This window comes from Tenrec ecaudatus, chromosome 2, assembly GCF_050624435.1.
Source record: "Tenrec ecaudatus isolate mTenEca1 chromosome 2, mTenEca1.hap1, whole genome shotgun sequence".
In the NCBI taxonomy this organism is placed as follows: domain Eukaryota; kingdom Metazoa; phylum Chordata; class Mammalia; order Afrosoricida; family Tenrecidae; genus Tenrec; species Tenrec ecaudatus.
In genome coordinates this window covers 148,526,217-148,546,693 of record NC_134531.1, presented here as the reverse complement: position 1 = coordinate 148,546,693, position 20,477 = coordinate 148,526,217, and the positions used below count along the sequence as shown (strand labels likewise).

The 20,477-nt window shown below is 52.5% G+C and overlaps 2 protein-coding genes across 5 annotated transcripts in view; one reads left to right on the top strand and one right to left on the bottom strand.

The window, feature by feature from the left end:
- PCDH12 (protocadherin 12) overlaps positions 1-4,466 on the top strand; it is a 14,859-nt gene extending 10,393 nt beyond the window's left edge. The window contains exon 4 of the mRNA XM_075542699.1: positions 4,051-4,466. Within this exon, the coding sequence (XP_075398814.1) occupies positions 4,051-4,466 (416 nt within the window). The remainder of the gene's footprint in view (positions 1-4,050) is intronic.
- The window catches only part of DELE1 (DAP3 binding cell death enhancer 1), a 27,404-nt gene continuing 8,382 nt past the window's right edge, over positions 1,456-20,477 (bottom strand). Inside the window, exons 8-13 of one of the 4 annotated variants that reach the window (XM_075541746.1) lie at positions 19,293-19,435; positions 16,754-16,912; positions 16,565-16,657; positions 13,959-14,118; positions 13,279-13,518; positions 1,456-2,152 (exon numbers count right to left, since the gene is read on the bottom strand). In XM_075541746.1, the coding sequence (XP_075397861.1) occupies positions 13,280-13,518; positions 13,959-14,118; positions 16,565-16,657; positions 16,754-16,912; positions 19,293-19,435 (794 nt within the window). In that variant the 3' untranslated portion in view covers positions 1,456-2,152; position 13,279. Of the gene's footprint in view, positions 2,153-9,710; positions 10,458-10,915; positions 11,501-11,781; positions 11,977-13,278; positions 13,519-13,958; positions 14,119-16,564; positions 16,658-16,753; positions 16,913-19,292; positions 19,436-20,477 lie in introns of those variants that run through there. The other 3 variants (XM_075541744.1, XM_075541745.1, XM_075541747.1) reach the window with 3 other exon arrangements.

Sequence of the window (20,477 nt, the reverse complement as noted above, 5' to 3'; positions counted from 1 at the left end):
CTAAGATATGATGGGGAGCTATTGGATATAAGGGGTGAGGTTTAAAAAAAAAATTTTTTTAAGAAACTTTCTAATTCGAGATGTGACTGGCACTGTATTTTTTATCAGACCAGCTCTGGGCTAAAACCTGTGTGCTCGGCTCCCGCAGGGTCTCATCTCTCCATACCACAGCAAGCGCTGAGCATTAAGTGCGACTCATAGACACCCCACAGAACCTGACTCGTAGTCACCCCACAGAACCTGACTCATAGTCACCCCACAGAACCTGGCTCGTAGTCACCCCACAGAACCTGGCTCGTAGTCACCCCACAGAACCTGACTCGTAGTCACCCCACAGAACCTGACTCGTAGTCACCCCACAGAACCTGACTCGTAGTCACCCCACAGAACCTGACTCGTAGTCACCCCACAGAACCTGACTCGTAGTCACCCCACAGAACCTGGCTCATAGTCACCCCACAGAACCTGGCTCATAGTCACCCCACAGAACCTGGCTCATAGTCACCCCACGGAACAGGGTAGAACGGCCCCTGCGGGTTTCCGAGACTGTGTATCTTTCTACAGAAGTACAAAGCGTACTCTTTCTCCAAGAGGTAGCTGGTGGTTTCGAACCACAGACCGTGCCGTCAGCAGCCCAACTCGTAACAGATTACAACAGCACCAGAGCTCCATGAAAGAGGGCAGGGGTGGGGGTGGGTGCAGGAGAGAAAAGTCTGCCCCGTGCACAGGATGGGTTGCTGTGGGGCTCCTGGGGTGGGTGCCTAAGCCTGGCATCTTTGCTGCTTCAAATACAAGCCTCATGTGATGTGGTGATGCCAGTACTTCACCGATTGCACAAGCTCATAGGATTCCCACAACAATCCAACCAGACCAGTAGTGCTACCCTGCCAATGTAGGAGAGGAGAGGGAGGCTCCAAGAGGTTAAGCAAGTTTCCCAAGGTCGCACTGCTCCTAAGTGGCAGCCCAGGTGGGGCAGCGCCCACCTGCAGCTGGAGCTGGTGAGTAACGCCGAGCGAATGCACTATTAGTCGTCAGGGGCCCTGTGTTCTCGTACACCCCAGTGATTTTCTCATTCCAAGCTTCACTCTTTCAAAAGCCCTCTGACCCTTGTACAAGCAAAGGCCTGATTCTGTAACAGCGAAAGTGTTTCCCCCTTATTGCCTCAGAGTCTCGGAACGAAAGCTTACAATTCCCGAAGGTTAATATTTATGTTCATTCAATCACTCAGCAAACATTCACTAAGCCTCCGGCACCAGGCTGGGACAAAGCACCAGGGAGGGAAAGGGCCCAAGCCCACCTTGTCAGGGGAAGCCAGCCCCTAACACATCATCACGGGTCCGCTAGGCGCAATTGAACAGCGATAATAAGTAAAGATCATAGTAAAGTCATAGAGGCATGAGAGATAGAAGTATTGAAATAAATGGAGTCAGACACAATTCATGGTAGCATGCTCACCTCAGCCCTGCTTGGTGGTCCACGTGAAGGGAGAGCGAGAGTTTAATACTAGCCCAGGCTTTTATATTCTCTGGGGACAACAAGCCCCCTAATTACAGATGAAGACATACGTCACAGGAAGGGTTTGCGCTATACGTAATACAGTAATGGGAGGGGGCGGTCTAGGGGTATCCACGTAATAGGAAGAGGAGGGATTGGGGGCATACATGTGGCAAGATGGGTGGATCCTAGATTTAAGATGGCAACTTAACTTTGGATATCACAGAGCCAGTTTGGCCTGTTCCCTGGCTCAACTGATAGAGACCATTATTGGTAGGGTGTGAATGCTTGGCTTGGTCTCAGGCCTCAGGGATAGTTTATTGTCCCCAGCAGCTGGGAGGACGCCTACCCTGTAGTCTGGTGACTAATTGCCCTCAGGGAGGGTGTCTGTAAGCGGCTGACCTCCCCCCACACCACCTGACTGCCTGCATGGCCCAGCACGGACCACCAAGAGGGAGGCTGGCTATTAGTGTGAAATGAATTCGCTTTATTTTTAGTACGGTTTTTGAATGACAAAAGTCACATTTGACAAATGTAGAAAATAAAGATTATCCAAAAGAATGAAATCACTTCTGCTCAGGTGGGAAAATTCCTGTTAACCTTTTGACTTATCTCCTCTTCAGCCCTTTTCTCCATGAACAGATTCCAAAGCGGCTCACTGTAAGGGAACGTCACAGAAATGCCGTAGTAAATATTGTGCCTCTTATTTTTAGACACTTTTGAATGTCTAAATGTTGTTGCTAAAAATCCATGTCCTGCACTTGTCGAGTCACCATTTCTGAGATGTAAAAATGCAGTGATATCAGTTACATTCATCATGTAATGCAACTGCCAACCGCACCAGATGCCAGATTCCCCATCACAGTCACCAGAAACCCACTGCTTCCCAAACAATGGCTTCTTCGCCTCCCCCTTTCACCCACCCAGGTCATCATTTAAACTATTTCTTAATCACAAGGCTCCTTCCTACCTTCTTTTCTTCCCTCCCGCTTGGCCTGTACAGTCAGACGTAGGATTGGTTTTCTGAGACGGGTTTGAGGTGGAGAGATGGGGAAGGAGAGGTGTGGAGGTGGCATTGGGGAGCTAGAGGCCAGCTTTTCAATTTTCCTGGCTGGCTAGTCACTGCCACTGCCTTGATCCCTGTCCTGGGACAGCCCTCACAGAGTGAGTCTCTTTCCAGCCTGTAGCTTGAGAAGATGTTGACGAGTGGAGGGCATGAGGCAGGGTGGGGACAGAGCCTGCCTGGGAATCCCAGAAGCCACAGGTGGGAACTTGGACCATTCAAGGGGCGTTCAGAGCAGCTGCTCAGAGTGATTTGAGGTGGTGTAGTTGTCAACTCCCAAAACCAAACTCACTGCCATGATCCTAAATTGAAAGCAATATGTAAATACACAGAAATCGAGTCCTAAACAAGACCAAAAAAAAAAAAAACCAAACAAGAAAAGACACATCATCTGAATGAGGGGAGCCATTAGCACAAGGCCATCGCGTGTCCAGGGATACACAGAAACTTGGCCACTTACAGGATACGGAAAACAAGAAACTGTCACCGAAGCCTGATTGGCAGCAGATGAACTGATCACGGTTCCAGGCGGGATTGCAGACGTGTGAAAGAGACCACAATTGTATACAGTTGACAACTGAAAAGCAGTTTACAAGAGTCGTTCAGGGCTCTCTGACCAAGGCTGTCAGAGTCTGACTCAAGACTGCATGACCCCAGTACTCCACATTCCAGCAAGGACACTCCCAAGCGAGGCCCTACGGCTGGACTGCCACTCCCTGGATTGGCTAGCGGAGGTGATCATCTGCTTTAAACACACTGTCTGAGGACAAAGCTGTCCACACTGCTGGTTAAGGGTCAGTGAAAGCTGAGTCGGTGTGGAGTCTCAAAATGGATTTAGGGCTTTCACTGTAAGCCATGGCTTTCTGAAAACCTAGTGCTCTGGACTTTACACTCTAATACATACGCATATGAATAAAAGGCAGCGCCAAGCCAGAGAATTTAGCCTTGGCTAAGAAAGAGGATTGCCCCCTCGTTCTCAGCTAGTGGTGCCCTGAGAGAGAGAGAGAGAGAGAGAGAGAGAGAGAGAGAGAGAGTTAGTTGGGGGCGGCAGGAGGGAGGGGTCTTTGCTGTGCAGAAATGAGTGGGACACCTACAGCAACAGCTCATTTCTAATTGAAGGTCAAGGTCAGTAGTTGAAACCACCAGCCAAGGGGGAGAAAGACCAGGCTTTCTACTCTAAAGAGTTACAGTCTCCAAACTCACGGGGATCATTTTAGCCTGTCCTATCGGGTCGTTTTAAGTCAGAGTTGGCCCCATGGCAATGCGGCCTTCCTCCTCCTGCCTCTGGCTCAGTGTGCTTCAGTCCGCCACCTTCCTGCCCAGCCAGGGTCCCAGTCCTGGCTCATTTCCTCCTCCCCACCTCTGTCCTGTCTGCCCCCCAACCCCCGCCATTTCCCTTTCCTCCTTTGCCCTGCGCCCTCACCCTGCCCCCATCCCGCCCACAGCCTGAGCTTCCCAGGAAGCCCTCACTGTGCCCTGTCCTCCCCTTGCAGGCCTGGACCTGAACCGGCTGAGCGCCCCCGACCCAGCCTGGATGGCGAGGCTCTCTTTGCCCCTCGCCACCAACTACCGCGACAACGTGTGCTCTGCGGACGCCTCCGTCTCCTCGGAGGCGCCTCGCACCTTCCAGACGTTCGGGAAGGCGGCGGGGCCCGAGCTGAGCCCCGCGGGCACGCGGCTGGCCAGCACCTTCGTCTCCGAGATGAGCTCACTGTTGGAGATGCTGCTGGCGCAGCGCTCCAGCGTGGTGCCTGTGGAAGCCGCCTCGGAGGCGCTGCGGCGGCTCTCGGTCTGCGGTCGGACCCTCAGCCTGGACCTGGCCACCAGCGGGGCCACGGGCCCGGACGCCCAGGGGCCGCCCGCTGGGAAGAAAGGTAGGACCAGCAGCAGCAGCAGCAGGGGCCTCTGAACCCAAGGAGGACATCTCGGGATTCTGGAACATTGGGCCCTGGGAGCTGTCGGGGAGCCCTGACTGCAGCTCCTGAGGCCTGACCTGGCTTCTAAAATCTCTGAACTCACTGACCAGAGGCAGCCTACAAACTTGGAGGTGACCCATGCTGGCCCTGAACAGGCAGCAGGGACCCTAGGACTGCTTCGGAGGGCAGGCAACTGGGGGCTGAGATCAGTGTTTGCTGGCAAAACACACCCCGGTCCACAGAGCCTCCCTTCAGTGGAAGCCATGGCAGGGAGCGCCAAGCAGGAAGAGGGGGCTTGGTGGATCTGGGGGTGGGGAGCTGGCTCCTGGGGGTCCCGGGCGATGCTCAGTGACCTCCTAATAAAAGAAAACAGTGACTCATTCTGTTTGCCCCAGTCGGGGAAGTGGGAAGAGTAACCCAGAGAGACCCTTCCTGTGTCAGGAAGAGTCTTGTTGTCCCTGGACAGGCTGAGGGACGCTGATGCACAGTGTTGGGTACACAGGCCATGGACACGGGTGCTCTTGAGCCCACTCCCCTCTTCATCATCCCAGCTGCTCGCCTGGGAAACTGAGGCTGAGAGCAGTGGTACTGGTTTATCAAGCCCCTATACAAAGTTGTGCACTAGGCTCGACAATGTGGAGTGACTTAATTTTCACAACCCTGAAAGGGAGATCTGAGTACCCCCGTATGTAACAGACGAGGGCTCGGAGACTTTGAGACGACCGTCTCTCCTTGCCTTCCCCTCCCACCCCACCGCCATCCCCCAAGCAGGGAGTTGGAGGCAGAGGCAGCATCTGGGCCTCAGCTTGTCCAATACCAAAACCTATGCCCTTGACCTTGACATTAGACTGCCAGTCAAGGAAAAGACAAGCGAGAGCCTCCGAAGGCGGGGTTTTACCCAAGGTGGCCGAGCCTGAGCTTCCGTCAGGCCTGTGAGGTGAATATTTCCCAAGCTGCTCAGGCCTGCACATCTCTGTGGCCAGCACAGAGGACTTGGCTCTGGCCTGCTGCAGAACTCTGTCCTTCCCCAGCAAGCAGCCCTTCAGGTACAGGAGTCATCTTTCCTGACCCACTGGGCGAGTAATCTCTGCCACCAGCAGGCATAGGCTCTGCATTCAGGCCCCAGAGGATAGTGGATGAAATGCACGCTGACAGCAGGGGACCTTCTGAAGGGTGAGAGGAAAAAGAATGAAGAAACAGCAAATATCTTCCCAAGGCTCAGCCTCACAATTTTCCTGGAAATTTCCAAGTCGACAGCTCTCAGTTACACCAGCCTCTCCGGACACTGAAGCCTGCATCTCTCCTCTGCTCCTCCTTCTGTCCCCTTAGAGCTCAGTACTTAGGTCCACGGGAATGGGCCAATCATCCTTTCAGATGGAGATAATGACAATCAGGGTACGTGGGATGCAGGGTGGCAGTCATCACTGCATTTTACAGATGAGGGAAATAAGGCCCCACATAAGCCCGTGCTTAAGGGGCAAGGCAAAAACTGGGTCTCTGCTCACCTGACGACCAGGTCTGAGTGATCTCTTACAAGATCTAAGCATTTTAAGCTGGCCCACAGAGCTGTTCGGTTCTGTAGTCAGTGAGGGAGGTGTGGGGAAACCAAGCACAGGAAGGATCGCTGGACTGTCCAGGCAGGGGCTGGGCATCAAGCTGATGCATAACGCGTGGTCGTTGAATGGGTGGCTGGACGGAAGGGTAGATGAGTGCTTCAACCAGAGAGCCCTTTCATGTATACGGGATCTCCAGATCAGATGTCTCTAGGGAGGAATGATTATATAATGGAAAACAGATTCTGAAGCCATGGCCACTGGATAGTCCATGCTGACTGCTGCCCCACTTACTAAGGGCTCTTCAGTACAGCGCTGGTGTTGGCGAGGTGAGAGGAGCCTAGAGGGGGAGGAGGTGACTTGAGGACCACGGGTGACAGCAGGACTCTTGGGAACACTGGATCACTGTCACTCTAGTTCAAAAGTCCTCAGCCTGTAGCCGTTGGGTCCCCCTCAGTAGCTGGCCACATTTTGTGTAAAAGCATTTTTCTGGGCACAAGATGCATATAGCAGCTCTCCTCAGGTTCTCAAAGGCACATGTGACCTATAAGAAAGGCGATGCAGCACCGCTCTAAGACACTATCAAACGTCCTCAGGCCCAGGCAATTCACACATCATTTGTCAACCTCAGCTCTTCATTTTAGAGCCAAGGATGTGGAAAGAGCAGATGCTCTTTCAGGTGTATCAAAGGTTCGTTGTCTTTGATTATATTTTTGTTGTGGTGATTGATGAGAATGTGCACAGATGTTGCTATTGTGTACCCTCAAGTCGACTCTGACTCTCAGCAACCCTGTGAGGGAGGCAGAGTGGGACTGCCCTGCAGGCTCACCTCGGCTGAAATCTGCAACAGGATGGCCAGGGCTTCTCTCCCAAAGCGGCTGGTAGGTTTGAACCACTGACCTGTTGGCTAGCAGCCAAGCACTTAACCATTGTGCTACCAGGGCTCCCCATACACAGCCAAACACATGGCAGCTCGACAAATTCCCCGTGTGTAACTCGGCGACCTCGGCCTCGCTCTTCAAGGTGCACAAGCCTTCTCTCTCTCTTTCTGAACCACCCCTCGCAATGCCCCGTTAGAGTTCCCAGTATCGAGTCTCTCGAGCTGCTGGTACACCAAGCGTCCTTGATGGAACCTCGGGATCGATGAACCTTCTGAACTGCATACCAATCTGGATGGCTGTGCCCTTGTTCTAGGGAAGGGGCCAGTGCTTCCAGGGCGCCTGTGACCTAAATCAGATGAAGGACCACTGGTGAGGTCATCCCCTAGGTCAGTCTTCAGCTCTGCCCTCTCTGCAGAAGCCTGGGGAGCTCGTGTGGAGAGCTGCTTCCTACTCTAAGACAACAGCTCTTGGATGGGCAGGGAAGAGGGGGTTGTGTTAAGCTAGGTGAGGGTTGGCTGCACTTTGCTTGCTCCCTCCCACACCTGGCAATCCCTCACCCCCACCCCATCCCACCCCGGCAGGCTCTACCAGCCCCTTGCCCAACAACAGGCTGAGAGGGACGCAGTTCATGCAGTAACAGAAGCCAGAGTGCTGAGCAGGAAAAGTTACAGAAACTTCTTGACCTCAGCCAAGATGTCAAAGCTGAGTCTTTGGATGGGCTCAAAACAGTTCCCTTCCCACCAAGTTGGACTCTGTCCCCTGGGAAGCTGAGGGAGCAGGCGAGCCAGCAAGCACTCAGTTAAATGTCGTCTTAATTTGGAAAGCGCAGAGGGACATTTTTTATCAATAGTCAGCTGTTCCCCAGCGCCAGGAGTGCAATGCGGAGCTCACTCAGAGCCTGGGGGCAGCTGGGAGATTGACAGGCAGCCTTCAAGCCTGTCACCCAACTGCAGCGTGGCAGCTCACTGACCCTCCTTCGCTGGCTGAAGCGAGAGAGAAATGGCAATCAGCACCCTTGGGACTGGAGAGAACCAGATCCCAAAAGAAGATGGACGGGTAGGCTGGGGTGGGGTGGGAGGGAAGGCTTAGCACAGGCCAGCTTGGCACATGGTGTGCCCCTAGCAAAGACGTTGGCGTTCTCTAGCCCCTATTAAATAGCAGGTATGTGTAATGGGGGGGGGGCATGATCAGTAACACTCACTCAACAAAGGGTTTGCCTTTAATGAGCCCTTATCAGGTCCCAGAAGTGGCACCAGGGGCAGCAGTGAGGAAACAAAATCATGCGTGCATTCATTCATTCAACAGTGATTTAAAGCACCTCCCGTATGGTAGGCAGACCTGGTGGTCAAGCACTGGGTGGAGAGATGAGAAGATGCATTGACTCATTCACAGAATAAGTACTTACAGGCCACGTAAGTGCCTGGTACCTTATTAGCACAGGAGATACCATGAACCAAACAGCCTTATCACCCTCCTCCCCTCCCTCACCCTCCTGTCCTGGTATCAAGCTCCCTGGAGGAAGGCAGTAGGCGCCTGCACAAGGTCTCATTGCTCAGGGGCTCAGGCCCTGGACCTGGGGGTCACTCAGCATCCTGGCTTGGGGAGTCGCCTCCCTGCCCTTCCTTCGCATTTCCTCCCAGGCGCTGACGAGGAGGAGTCATTAATAACAGGAGCAAAAGCACTGCAGTTCCCGGTCTGCCGGTGAGGTCCGTCCCCTGGGGCTGTAGCAAGACCGCAGTGACGGAGAGCCAAAGATTTCTGGTCCCTTGACAACCTCTCTTATGACTCTCCCATCCTTCCCTCTCCACCCAGCTAGGGCCTTCCTTTTTAAACCCGAGTTTAAAAATATCCCACACCCACTTGTGTGCCTCAAATCAAATCACTGGGTAACTTGCAACAGAGAACTGTGCCTGGCCGCCCGTTCCTGCAAGTGGCCCAGCCCAGCAGGCTGGTCTGACTGACCTGGGCCCAGGCGTGGTTTGGAGGAAGCTGCATCCAGAGGGCGCAAAGGGACAATGAGGGAGGGGAAGAGGCCGGGGTGAGCGGCTCCCTGGCAAGGGCCAGTGGTGACATTTCACCCAGAGCCTCCCCACCTTCCTAAACAATCTTCAGGGGCCACAGTGTCTGCTCGGCGTGGCTCGGGAGACACTGGGGTAACCGAGTTCTTGCGGTAGGTAGGACATCTTGGCACCCTGCACATGCTGCTGTGCAGCGTGGCGAGTCTATAAAAAGGGGATGTCCAGTGCTGCGGCCGCAGAAACCGTTATTTATTTATTTATATATATATTTATTTATTAATTAATTTTTGCGGCGTGATTAGTGCGCAGCACAGCTTTAAATCCCTGGGCTTTAACCAATGGGTACCGAGCCCCCATGTGGGGCCCTGGGCTAATTGTTGAGGAGCCTGAGGCATCAAGGAGCAGGGCTCTCTGCAACCAAGGAGCCAAGCATGTGAGGGCCCAGGGGGGCTGACTGTAGTGCCAGACTCAAGATGCCACCAGTAACAAGGCCCAGACCACTAGTGGTGACGGAGGGGTGGGGGTGACGTGCATAACTTCCCCTGCCTTTCCCCACTGCAAACCCCCCCACTTTTGAGCTGCGTGGCCCCTCCCATTTAAATAGTCACCAGTGAGTTTGGCCCTTAGTCCTCCCCCTCCCACCCCACCTCAACCACATTTATGCTATTGAACTCTGGCTAATATCCGGAAACCAGGGAACAGCTATTTTGCAAATTCAGTAATTGGAGTCATTAGTGTTGACTCAGAAATCTTATTTTTCCTAAGTCTCTCTTGGAGAAGCTTTTAAGACCCTTTAAATTGGTTAATGGCGAGTTCAGAGATGAGGAGGGCGCCTCGGCTTCCAGCTCCCCTGCCCATCGCCCGGGCTCTCCACAGCACACTCAAGGGCCATGGGGTGAGATAATCCGATAGCAATTTTATTAAACACGCCCTTCCCTAAAGAAGATCTCAGAACTGCTTCTCCTGCCCCGAGGAACCAGAAGCCCCAGCTCACGTTGGCAGATCCATCTCAAGGCCTCGCGGACTGGTGAGAGCGAGCCCTGGGCCAGGACTCGAGATGCCAGGTCCAGCCTGGTGACTCAGAGAGCTGTGTTGCCCCGGCCATCGCTCTGGCTCTCCAGGCCTGAGTGAGCACCAGCCAAGGCCCCCTCTGTAGGGAACTGCTGTGACGGTCATGTTCAAACTCAGCTGCCACCAGCCCTGTAAGGCAGGAGGGCACACTCCACTCCACTGCTCGTGGGCTACAGCTGAGGCAATAGTGCAGCGAGTCAGGTTGGTGTGTCGAGGGGGCACGGCAGGCTAGGGGCTGGAGCCTGGCTCTGCACACGCTTTCCTCAAGGCTCTTTGGGGAGGGGGGTGGATAACTGGCCTTTTCTGTGGCACCCCAAATGGGTGCCAAGTCTCTGAGCGCCTCAAGTTCCAGCTTCAAGCTCCAAGGGTGACGGCCCGAAACACCCATGCACACACATCCCGGTATTTCGGTAGCTCCTTTCTTCCATTCCAACAGGGAAGGGAAGAGGGGCATGAACCCACTGTGGGAAAACAGAGGCAAATGTCAGGCTCCATTACAGAAATTACAGACCAGAATGCTGGTCATCATTTTACATTATATGTTAAATACTATATAGTAAATACAGGGAGGCCTCAAAAGTTTGTGAGAGGCTTGGACCTGGTTCCTGACGCCATGGCAGAGCCACATGAAGCTATACTGATGAGCCAGAGCCCTGGAGCTAGAGGAGTCCCATGGAGACCCCTGCCAGCACTGAGATGATTCTACCACCATTGGATCCCCAAGACTTTCCACCCACTGGCCTGTGATCTTCCTACAATTGGCATCCTTGCATGGCTGCACTGGAAGGCCCAACTGAAGCCTGTTCACCTTGGGTGACCCTGATGGGATGTGAAATATTGGTTATACAGCTTTCAGCACCACAGCAACACACAAGCCACCACTCTATGCCAAAATGATGGACAAGTATTGGTATCAAAATTGGAGCGAGGTTTGTTAAAAACTTGTAATATGCAAATGACACAAGCTTGCTTGTTGAAAGGAAGGACGTGAAGCACTTGCTGATGGAGATCAAGGACTTCGGCCTTCCATACAGATGACAACTCAATGTGAAGAAAACCCAAATCCTCACAACTGGACCAACAGACAACATCATCATAAACAGAGACGAGATGGAAGTTGTCAGGGACTGATGGACAATCAATGCTCATGGAAGTAACAGACAAGAGATTAAGCTACGTATTTCAATGGGCACATCTGTTGCACGGAACTTCTTTCGAGTTTTGAGAGGCAAGGAGGTTACTTTGAGGATTAAGTTGCGCCTGACTTAAGACATGATATTTTCAATCTCTTCATATGCATGGGAAAATTGGACAGTGAATAAACGAGACCAAAGAAGAATCGATGCTTTTGGATTATGGTGCTGTTGAAGAACATTGAAAGTATTGTGGATTTCCAGAAGAACAAGCAAATCTGTCTTGGAAGAAGTACAGCCAGAATGTTCCTTAGAAGCCAGGATGGCAAGGCTTCACCTTTCATACTTTGGCCACGTGATCAGAGACAAGTCTGTGAAAAAAGCCACCAGGCTTGTTAAACCAGAGGGGCGGCACACAGAGGAAGGCCCTGGCAGCTTGCATTGACACAGTGGCTACACAATGAGCTCAAGTCTAACAATGATTGTGAGAAAGGTGCAAGCCTGGCCAGTGGGCCATTCTGTTGTACAGAGGCTCACTGTGAGTTGAAACCAACTCAAAGGCACATAACAACAATAATAGGATTACACCGTCATGACTCATACTTTAGCCAAGGTATTTTGGTCAGAGGGGCCTGACCAATCCTGGAAGCTGTTTTTTTTTTTTTAATCATTTTATTGGGGGCTCGTACAATTCTTATCACAATCCATATCTTGGGAGCTTTTGTAATCATGATTTTGTGACAGTTTCCTATGATCAAGTTGCCACGTGACTGTGAATTCTGTGTTAGTAGTCCCTCTCATCTGCATGATTTGTCTTTGTTCTATTGGAGATTTAATAAATGAGTTTCTGTAAATTAAAAATAAAAAAGTTTGTGGGAATGTGAATATCAGCCCCCATGACCCTGAGACCAGGAGAGCTGGATGGTGCCCGGCTACTGCAACCAACTGCTTGGAAAAGGATCATATTACAAGGTCCTAGATAGAGGGCTGAAAATGGGTGGGGCAAAACTCGAAATCATAAAAGGGACTAAGCTTATTGGTTAGAGACCGGTGATGGAGCCCTGGCGGTGCAGTGGTTACACGTTGGGCTGCAGTCCACATGGCCGGCAGTTGGAGACCACCAGCAGCTCCTTGGGAGAAAGATTGGACTTTCTACTCCTATCAAAGGTTCTGGTCTCAGAAACCCACAGGGGGTAGTTGTGAGTCAGCACTGACTCCACGGCAGGGAGTTAAGAGTTAAGAGACAGATGGGGCCCCTGACACTATGGCCCTTCGTCCTCCTTCAGGACTAGAAATGAACTCACTCCCATGGCTCAATTTTGAGTCAGACAGTAGACAGGAGCATAAGGGAAGCAGTATTAGGAGAGGTCTGTACAATCGACCATTTGCGATCAGAAGGGCGGCGTGTACCCAAGGACATTGTTCAGAAGGATTCAGTAAGAAGGAAGAACAGGAGCAGTAAGGATACAGTAAGGATACAGCCAATGGTCCTCAGCCTCTCAGCTACGTGGTCCCTTGGCCTTTGCCTCCAGGGGCCAGGGAGCCTGCCCACCTGTTGGTCTGTCCCACAGTTCCGTGGTCTTAGTCCAGATAGGGAAACCCATTGTGGACGTGATAACACAAAACGTGTAGGACTAGTTGAATGTAAAACTGGTGATCTACTGTTCACCACCGCCCAATTCACAATAAAGAATGAAAAAAATTCAGTCTGTGGAAAAAAAGGGAATCGAAAAATAATGGGATTTTTTCCCATGAGTTTTTTGAAGTGCTCTCATATATAACAACAAAAATATAAAATCCTCTCATAAACCCAGCTGGGGATCAGTCTAAGCCTGAGGAAACTGAGGCAGGGGGACAGAGAAGGCAAATCACGGGCTCGAAGACACACACAATGCCCTTCAGAATTGCTCATCGGCCAGTGAATGGGCCCTTTCTGTGAACAGATCAGAGCATCCCCTGCTCAGTTGTGAGGCTACCAACCGGAGGGCAGCCATGGCATTTATTTGTTAGCCATGCCCTTGAAATGATGTGGGACCCTTAGCTCCCACTGCAAGGACTATGCTGGAAAGGGCTCCTGCACACCCTGTCCTTGTTGTCATCCAACCTCTTGACCCCCACAAAAAGTACAGAGGACGGTGTTTTGTCTCACCTTAGCCAAAACCCAGTCTGACCAGACTCCTTTCCAAGGACTGCGAGTGTAGTGGGTTACCAGTGCTACTGGCACCAGGGCTGCCTCCCAGGTGTCCACTTCTGCAGAGGAGCCCGAGGCTCCCCGTGCTCCAGGCGTGTGGGAGGTGCGAAGCTCCTGCCAGCAAGGTGTTCAGACTGCACAGGGAGGGGCTGGAGAAGGACTTCACTCCTGCCACGGCCAGCTCGCTGGGCCCGAGGGCTGCAAGAAGTGAAAGCAACTCTCGTTCATGCTGGACTCTTGGACCCCTAGCTTGGAGCACCTGGTTCCCCTGGCACTGTGCACCCAGCCCACCCCAGGGAGTCATGCCTCCGCAGGGAGCTCAGAGCCCTTAAAGGGTAATTCCGGGCATGGCGGCCTCAGGACACCTTCTTCAGAGCAGCTCCTGCTTACTTAGCACCTCCTGGTGAAGGACAGGCTCCCTTCCTCTTTCAGCCACCCACTGGTTCGGTTCACCAGGGCTCTCAGTGTGAGAGGTGAACAAGCAGGCTAGAGCCCAGTGATGGGGCGAGGGCTGAAACTCAGGCCTGCCATGACTCCAAAAGCCATGTTCTCAACCACTATGAGGTAGGGGACTGAGACCAGTGACCACTGCCACCCTCTTCTGTCACCCGGTGCCCGGCTCTGCTGTGGCTCTGTACCGGATGCCTCTGTAGAGACGAGGGTCCGCAGCCTCTCCTGGGCCGGCTTGCTCCCCAGAGCCGCCGCCTGCTGGTAGCACCTCACAGCCTCTCCCAGATTCCGCTGTACTCCAATGCCCTTCTCGTAGCAAATCCCTAAGTGGTATGTGCTCTGTGGGTCCTATGGAGGAAACAGACAGACACACGGGTGCAAGACTGAGCCACTGTAATGTGAAGGCAAGAGGAAAACCTTGCCCCTCCCGACGCTGAGGGGCCCCGTCTCTGGAAATCCAGAGCTCAGCATCCCCCAACCCAAAGGATACAGTGCTCCCCCCGCCCCACAGACACCCAGGGAGAGTCCAGCCAGCAGGCATGGGGCTGCTAGCCTCTCACACCAACGCAGGGCTGAAACCCAGCCCAATAAAGGCTGCAGGAAGTACTCAGCGAGGCCGGGGGAAACCAGGGAGTCAGGCTCCTACACTATCCGGAAAGAGCCAGGAGGCCACGGTGGATGATACGTGTCCCAAGTGGCCTATTTGCCTTCCGGAATCTCCGTCAGGCAGGCCGAGAGGAATCAATGACAAGAAACATGCTTCTACTCCCTTGAAAGGCCGCCACCTCACCCACCACTCCGCGGCTCCGGCCCTTCCTGGGAACTGTCAGGGGCAGTGTCGGGTAGGTGTGGGTGCTCATGGGCGCAGCAAGAGTGCCTGGGTGCCGATCTTGGCTGCACCACTGAGCAGCTACGCAACCTCAGCCATGTCCCCGCCATCTCTGTGCCTCAGTTTCCTCATCTCGCAGCACCTACCTCACGGGGCTGTTGTGAGGAGTCAATGGGTGAACAGATTAGCACCTGGTGGTGGTGTCAGGCACCATCGAGTCGGCCCTGACCCCCAGCGATCCCGTGCACGACAGAAGAAAGCACGGCTGGTCCTGCGCCGTCCTCAACATCGTCCTCTGCCCGAGCCCCTTGTTACAGAACAAATAGTCCACTCTTTGTTCCCCATCAGTTGCCGGCATTATCAGTCTCCCCCTCTCTACTGGAACAGCGTCGCCAAACTCATTCTCTCAACTTGAAAAAAGACAAACCAACCCAAAACTCCCACCTTGGACTCATTTCTATGCTACTCTCCATAGCCCAATTTCTAGGAAGTCCTGACCCCATTTCTGTAAGTCAGGGCAAAGGCTGGGCGAGAGCTAGCGTGAGCTCACGGCTACAGACCGGGCCAGAAAACAGAGCTGGGCATACGGAAGGCCCAAGGCGCACTCCTGCAATCCTCTCGGGGTGCAGCAAGGAAGACACTTCCCTGCGAGGGGAACGCGTGGGCAGCCTGTGGTCCAACACGGCCCTGCACGAAGCGGGACACACATCCCTCTGTGTGCGTCTCCTCCCACCGTGCTGGGCCTGCGCCAAGGGATGCGGGGCGCTTTCAGGCGGGAAAGGCAGGTACAGCAGCAGGGACCAGCTGGCTACCTCAGTCCTCATTTTGGAAAGCCACTGTGGACTACTTTGGATGTATCCCAGGAGGGATCAGTCCCTAGGAAAGGACATCATGCTTGGTAAAGTCGAGGGTCAGTGACAAAGAGGAAGACTCAGTGAGATGGACTAAAGCAGTGGCTACCACAACAGGCTCAAACACAGCAACGACCGTGAGGATGGCACGGACCGGGCGCAGTCTGCTTCTGTTGTGTGTGGGGTCACTCTGAGTCCCAGCTGACTGGGCGGCACCTGACGGCCAACACTGAGTGCTCAGGCACCCGGTGAACCAAGAGAAGCGACAGCCCCCACGCAGGCCAAGCACAGAATTCACCCATGGTGTTTTTTAATCCCTCCTTCCACACACAACTCAGACCACAGGTGAGCCACACACCTTTGGGGAACCCAGCAAACCAGAGAGAGATCCCTTCTCGGGGAGTCACAGGGACACAGAATTCTGGGAAGTTCCTACAGCACAGAGGCCCTAACTGCGTGATCCCGTGCTCCCCAAGTTCGAGGACCATTTCCCGCCCCTCTACGGTTATAAACAGGGCAGGGACCAAACGCCCTGTGGAATGTTGGGCCAGGCTGCCTGGATGACATGCCCCAGGACACTGGTATTTGTCCCCTAGGCCATGGAGTATCTTAGGAGTCCCTTATGTTCCGGGTCTGCCTTCTCTAGACTCCTGCCTCCCCTCGGAATGAATGTCACTTGCAAAGGCTTTCACACCTACTACTGCAGTGAGATTTTGATCCTCACAACAATTCACCGAGAAAGTAGACAAAGGGAGGCAGGTACAACTCTCTCCCCTGACTACAGAGATAAGGAAACGGGTTGGGTTACAGAATAACCGGCCCGCAATATGCTAGGAAGTGTTTAGCGACAGGCTCCCAGGGAGAAACGCTCGCTTTGTAGTGGGTGCCAATCCCAATGGTGCAAATACTCCCACATTAAGCCGACTTTAAGCACCCGACAGCTCTGGCACTAGGCTGGCCCAAGGGTCAGCAAGACCCAAGGCTTGACGCTGGCCAATGTCCCCGTGCGTCTAAAGGATCTTCTAAGCACAGGGGAACGCAATACTCATTCCAAAGCCCCTTCACTTGTCAGCCTCTATCCCCAATAGGCCATGCACTATCAGGGACCTCCTACCCCATTGTTGGCTGCAAGCCAAAGGTATTTCACCGCTCTCAGCTCGTCCAGGTCTGCCTCCTTGGTGAGAAGCACCCCGAGGAAAGCTTGGGCCTGCGGTCAAGGAAGGAAGGAAAAAGGGCATCTTAGTGTCTACTCGACTCCCACATACCCCAGCTGCCCAGGCCAGACCCCACCAAAGACACTCACCTCTCTCAAGCCCGAGTCGGCAGCCTGCTTCAGCATGGACACTGCCCTTTGGCGGTCGGGGCCCTCCGAGGAGGCGAGGCCTTGCAGTAGGCACCTGGCATAGCGATACTGAGCCAGGCTATGGCCCTGGCCAGCGGCCAGCTGGTAGCAGAGGATTGCCTGAGCAAAGGGAGAAGCACTCAGACCAGCAGTAACTCGGGAAGCAGCCTTTTCCTCCGAAGGGAATTTTCAAAAATTACCTTAATTCAGTAAGAGCTGAACGTGAACAATAAGTCAGAAAATGCAATTCCGCCAGAATTTTAACATACGGTTAAGGCAAAAATAGAAACAAATCTGGAGAAGCCCTCCCTCCTGGAGCGCATTCTCTAAACCAGCGGCCAATATATGGTGCTGTGTCTCCAATAGCCAGAATTCATGGGTCCAGGAACCAAGGGGTGGAAGCTGGAGTGGCACCACTCATTATTACTCCTAGTGATCCCCTTGCAGCATTTTTGCTTCCTGTTCCAGCAACCCTGTGTTCCTCAGGCCTGGAAGTCCTGGTCCTGAAGAAAGGAACTCTCCCACCTGGAAACACAGCATGGATTCCACTGAACTGGCAGCTGAGAATGCCCCCTGGGCACTTTGGGCTTCTCATGCCTTTGGATCAACAGGTCAGGAAGAGTGTCACCGTACTAAGTGGTGTGATTGATCCTGAGTACCAAGGAGAAATTGGACAGGTACTACATAATGGAGGTAAAGAAGAATATGTCCGGAATCCAGGAGATCCAATAGGCCGATTCTTAGTGTTACCATGCCCTGTTATTAAAGTAAATGGTAAGTTACGGCAACCCAATCCTAACAGGACTTATAATGACCCAGACCCCTCAGGAATGAAGGTCTGGGTCACCCCGCCAGGCAAAAAACCACAGCCAGCTGAGGTGCTTGCTGAGGGCAAAGGTAATACAGAATGAGTAGCAGTAGAAGGTAGTTCTACCTATCGATTACGACCACATGATCAATTGGAAAAGCGAGGCTTGTAATTGTCAATGTATTTTCTTTGTGATTATTGCATATATTTCCTTTGTTCAAGTATGTTATATCAGATATAATTTGACTCGTGTGTTTTCATTTACATGTAAGATAGATGATTGATGATAAGTATAAGTGTGATTTCATTAATATCTGGAACTTATATAAGTATGTATTGGTAAAGAATTGTGTACAGGTGCCAGGTTGGCAAGGGGTAGATTGCTATAGTTTATTGTGCCAGCCTGGCCGATAAACGCAAGGATTAACTGAAGGGCAGAGGGATAAATGGCTTGCTTGTTCTGTGCCTGTTTAAAGGGGTACACTACCTGTGGGATGTCTAGCCTGTGGACTGTGTCACTGTAAGGTGAGGTCCCTTCAAGCCCACACGATTGGAATGTTCATCTCTGGAGTTGGGGTCCGACATTTGATGACAGTTGGGGACCTGCCTTGCTGTTTGCTGCCTGGGTATATATAGCCCAGCTCTCTCTACAGAAGGGCACTGGCAACTGGCAGCTCTCAAGCCTTAAAGGACTGCTAGTGTCTGACTGCTTTATAATTTAACTGCTAATTTCTTGTATTATCTATCTGTATATAATTTAACGGTTCATTTCTTGAATTATATATCTATCTTTATAAATATACTTATAATTACTAGCAATCTGGTTTGTCTCTCTAGAGAACCCTGTCCAATACATACGGTTAAGGCAAAAATAGAAACATAAATCTGGAGAAGCCCTCCCTCCTGGAGCGCATTCTCTGCTGGCATTGCAGCGCACGCCTTGCGAATGTCTTCCCACGGCACGTGTCTTACAGGACACGGGCATCGCACAGATGCCTGGGCTGTATCTACACAGCACGGACACACCCGACTCATACTACGCGCGTTATTCTGTAACCTGTTTTTTCACTTCACAATATACGGGGTGGGGGGAATCTTCAAAAATTTGTGGAAAAACAGAATGATAATAGGGTTTTCCCCATACATTTCTTGAGGCCCCCTTGTACAATAAAAGTCTCTTCCAGCCACGACTACAGCTCTAGCGCATCATGTGTTGGGGTCTCCCTTGCGGGAACTTGACCTTGCTCTTTCCATGCTCCTGCCCTCACATACAGCCAGAAGAAAGGCATTCTTCTCTCTAACACGGTGGTTCTCTACCTTCCTAATGCTGCGACCCTTTCAGACAGTTCCTCATGTTGTGGTGAACCCCTCCCAACCATGACATTATTTTCATTGCTACTTCATCACTGTCGTTTTGCTACAGCTATGAATCGGGCGACCCCTGTGAAAAGGTTGTTTGACCCTAAAAGAGGTCGCGACCCACAGGTTGAGAACCACTGCATCTACCACCTCTCTGTGCTTACCTTGTAGCTCTTTTAAAGATCACCTCATCAAGGTGCATTTCTGGATGCTGAGGGCCCAGCTGTAAGCCAGACAGGGACGTTCCCTTGCCTAGAAGTTCAGTCTCTTTGCAGGCCTTCCCTGACCAACCCACTGGCGCTCACTGTAGGCAGCCTGGAGGGGGTACAGTACCTTGCTGAGGTCTCGGGGCGTGCCTCTGCCATGTTCATGACACAAGCCCGTGTTGTACTGTGCTTTGCTGTAGCCATGGCGGGCAGCTTTTTGGAAGTAAGAGAAGGCTGTTGGGTAGTCCCCGTTCCTTATGCTCTCTGTCCCTGTAAGAGAGCGCAGGCCACAAACGTTTCCAGTGCCCTTGGCACATTCCCCACAGGCCCAGCCCAAGGTCCACAGGCTCCTCGCCTGCACCCAAGCTGCGGCCTTCCCTTTCTGTCCTGGCCACCTGGCGTGCATTTCTAGCCTCTGAGTCTGTTAGTCCAGAGGGAAAAACCCCAACCCGAACCGGCCACCATTTACCCTCTTGCGGATTCCCTGGTGAGCCACAGATCTCAGTGGGCCCGCCCTCCGGGGATCCGGCCCACCTCCTCTTGGTCCCTTGGGGGATGGCCTGCCCTCTTCCTGAACCAAGGAGAACCTTCTCCCCAGGAAGGGGCGTCCGCTGTGGTTCACTCTGACAGCAGCCTCTGAGGATTCTATGTAGGTCCTATGTGGGGGGTTGTGGGAAAATTCTCTTGTTATAATTTCATGAACATGTTAAGGTCCCCTCGTTGTCATAGCCTGCTGGGTCCCTGGGGCTTACGTTACTCAGAGTGGCTTTGGGCTGCTTACCACCAATGAACCCTATGGGACGGAGGTAGGGCCACTAATCTCGCTTTAAAAGGAGAACCCTGAGAGAGGCAATACAAGAGGACTGAGACCTGAACTCAGGTACATCTAACTCCAAAGTCCAGGTTCTTTTTTCTTGCCCAAACCAAAAGGAAATCAGGAAAAACATAGGCCAACAGCATCCCACTAAGCCTTTTTTCCAGCAGGTTCTCCTGCCTGGGGAGTAGCTCTGTGTGCCCCACCATCGGGCCTTCTGCATCCGCTTCTGCCCAGGAACTTCATACCACACTCGGGCTTTAATGCTCTTCCAGTGCTCACTGAATAACCCAAGGCTTATGCTGTGAACTACACTGCTTCAAGAGTACAAGCCCGTAGAAAGCCAATTTGCTCGGAAGACTTTCCCCCAAATCGTAATTAAAAAAGCAAGAGAGGGAGTACAAGCCTTGTCTCCTCAATTAGACTGTAAAATCCTGGAGGTAGAGGCAGAAAGACTCTAGAAGAAATAACTTTGCATAGGGTGAGAGCGCTATACAA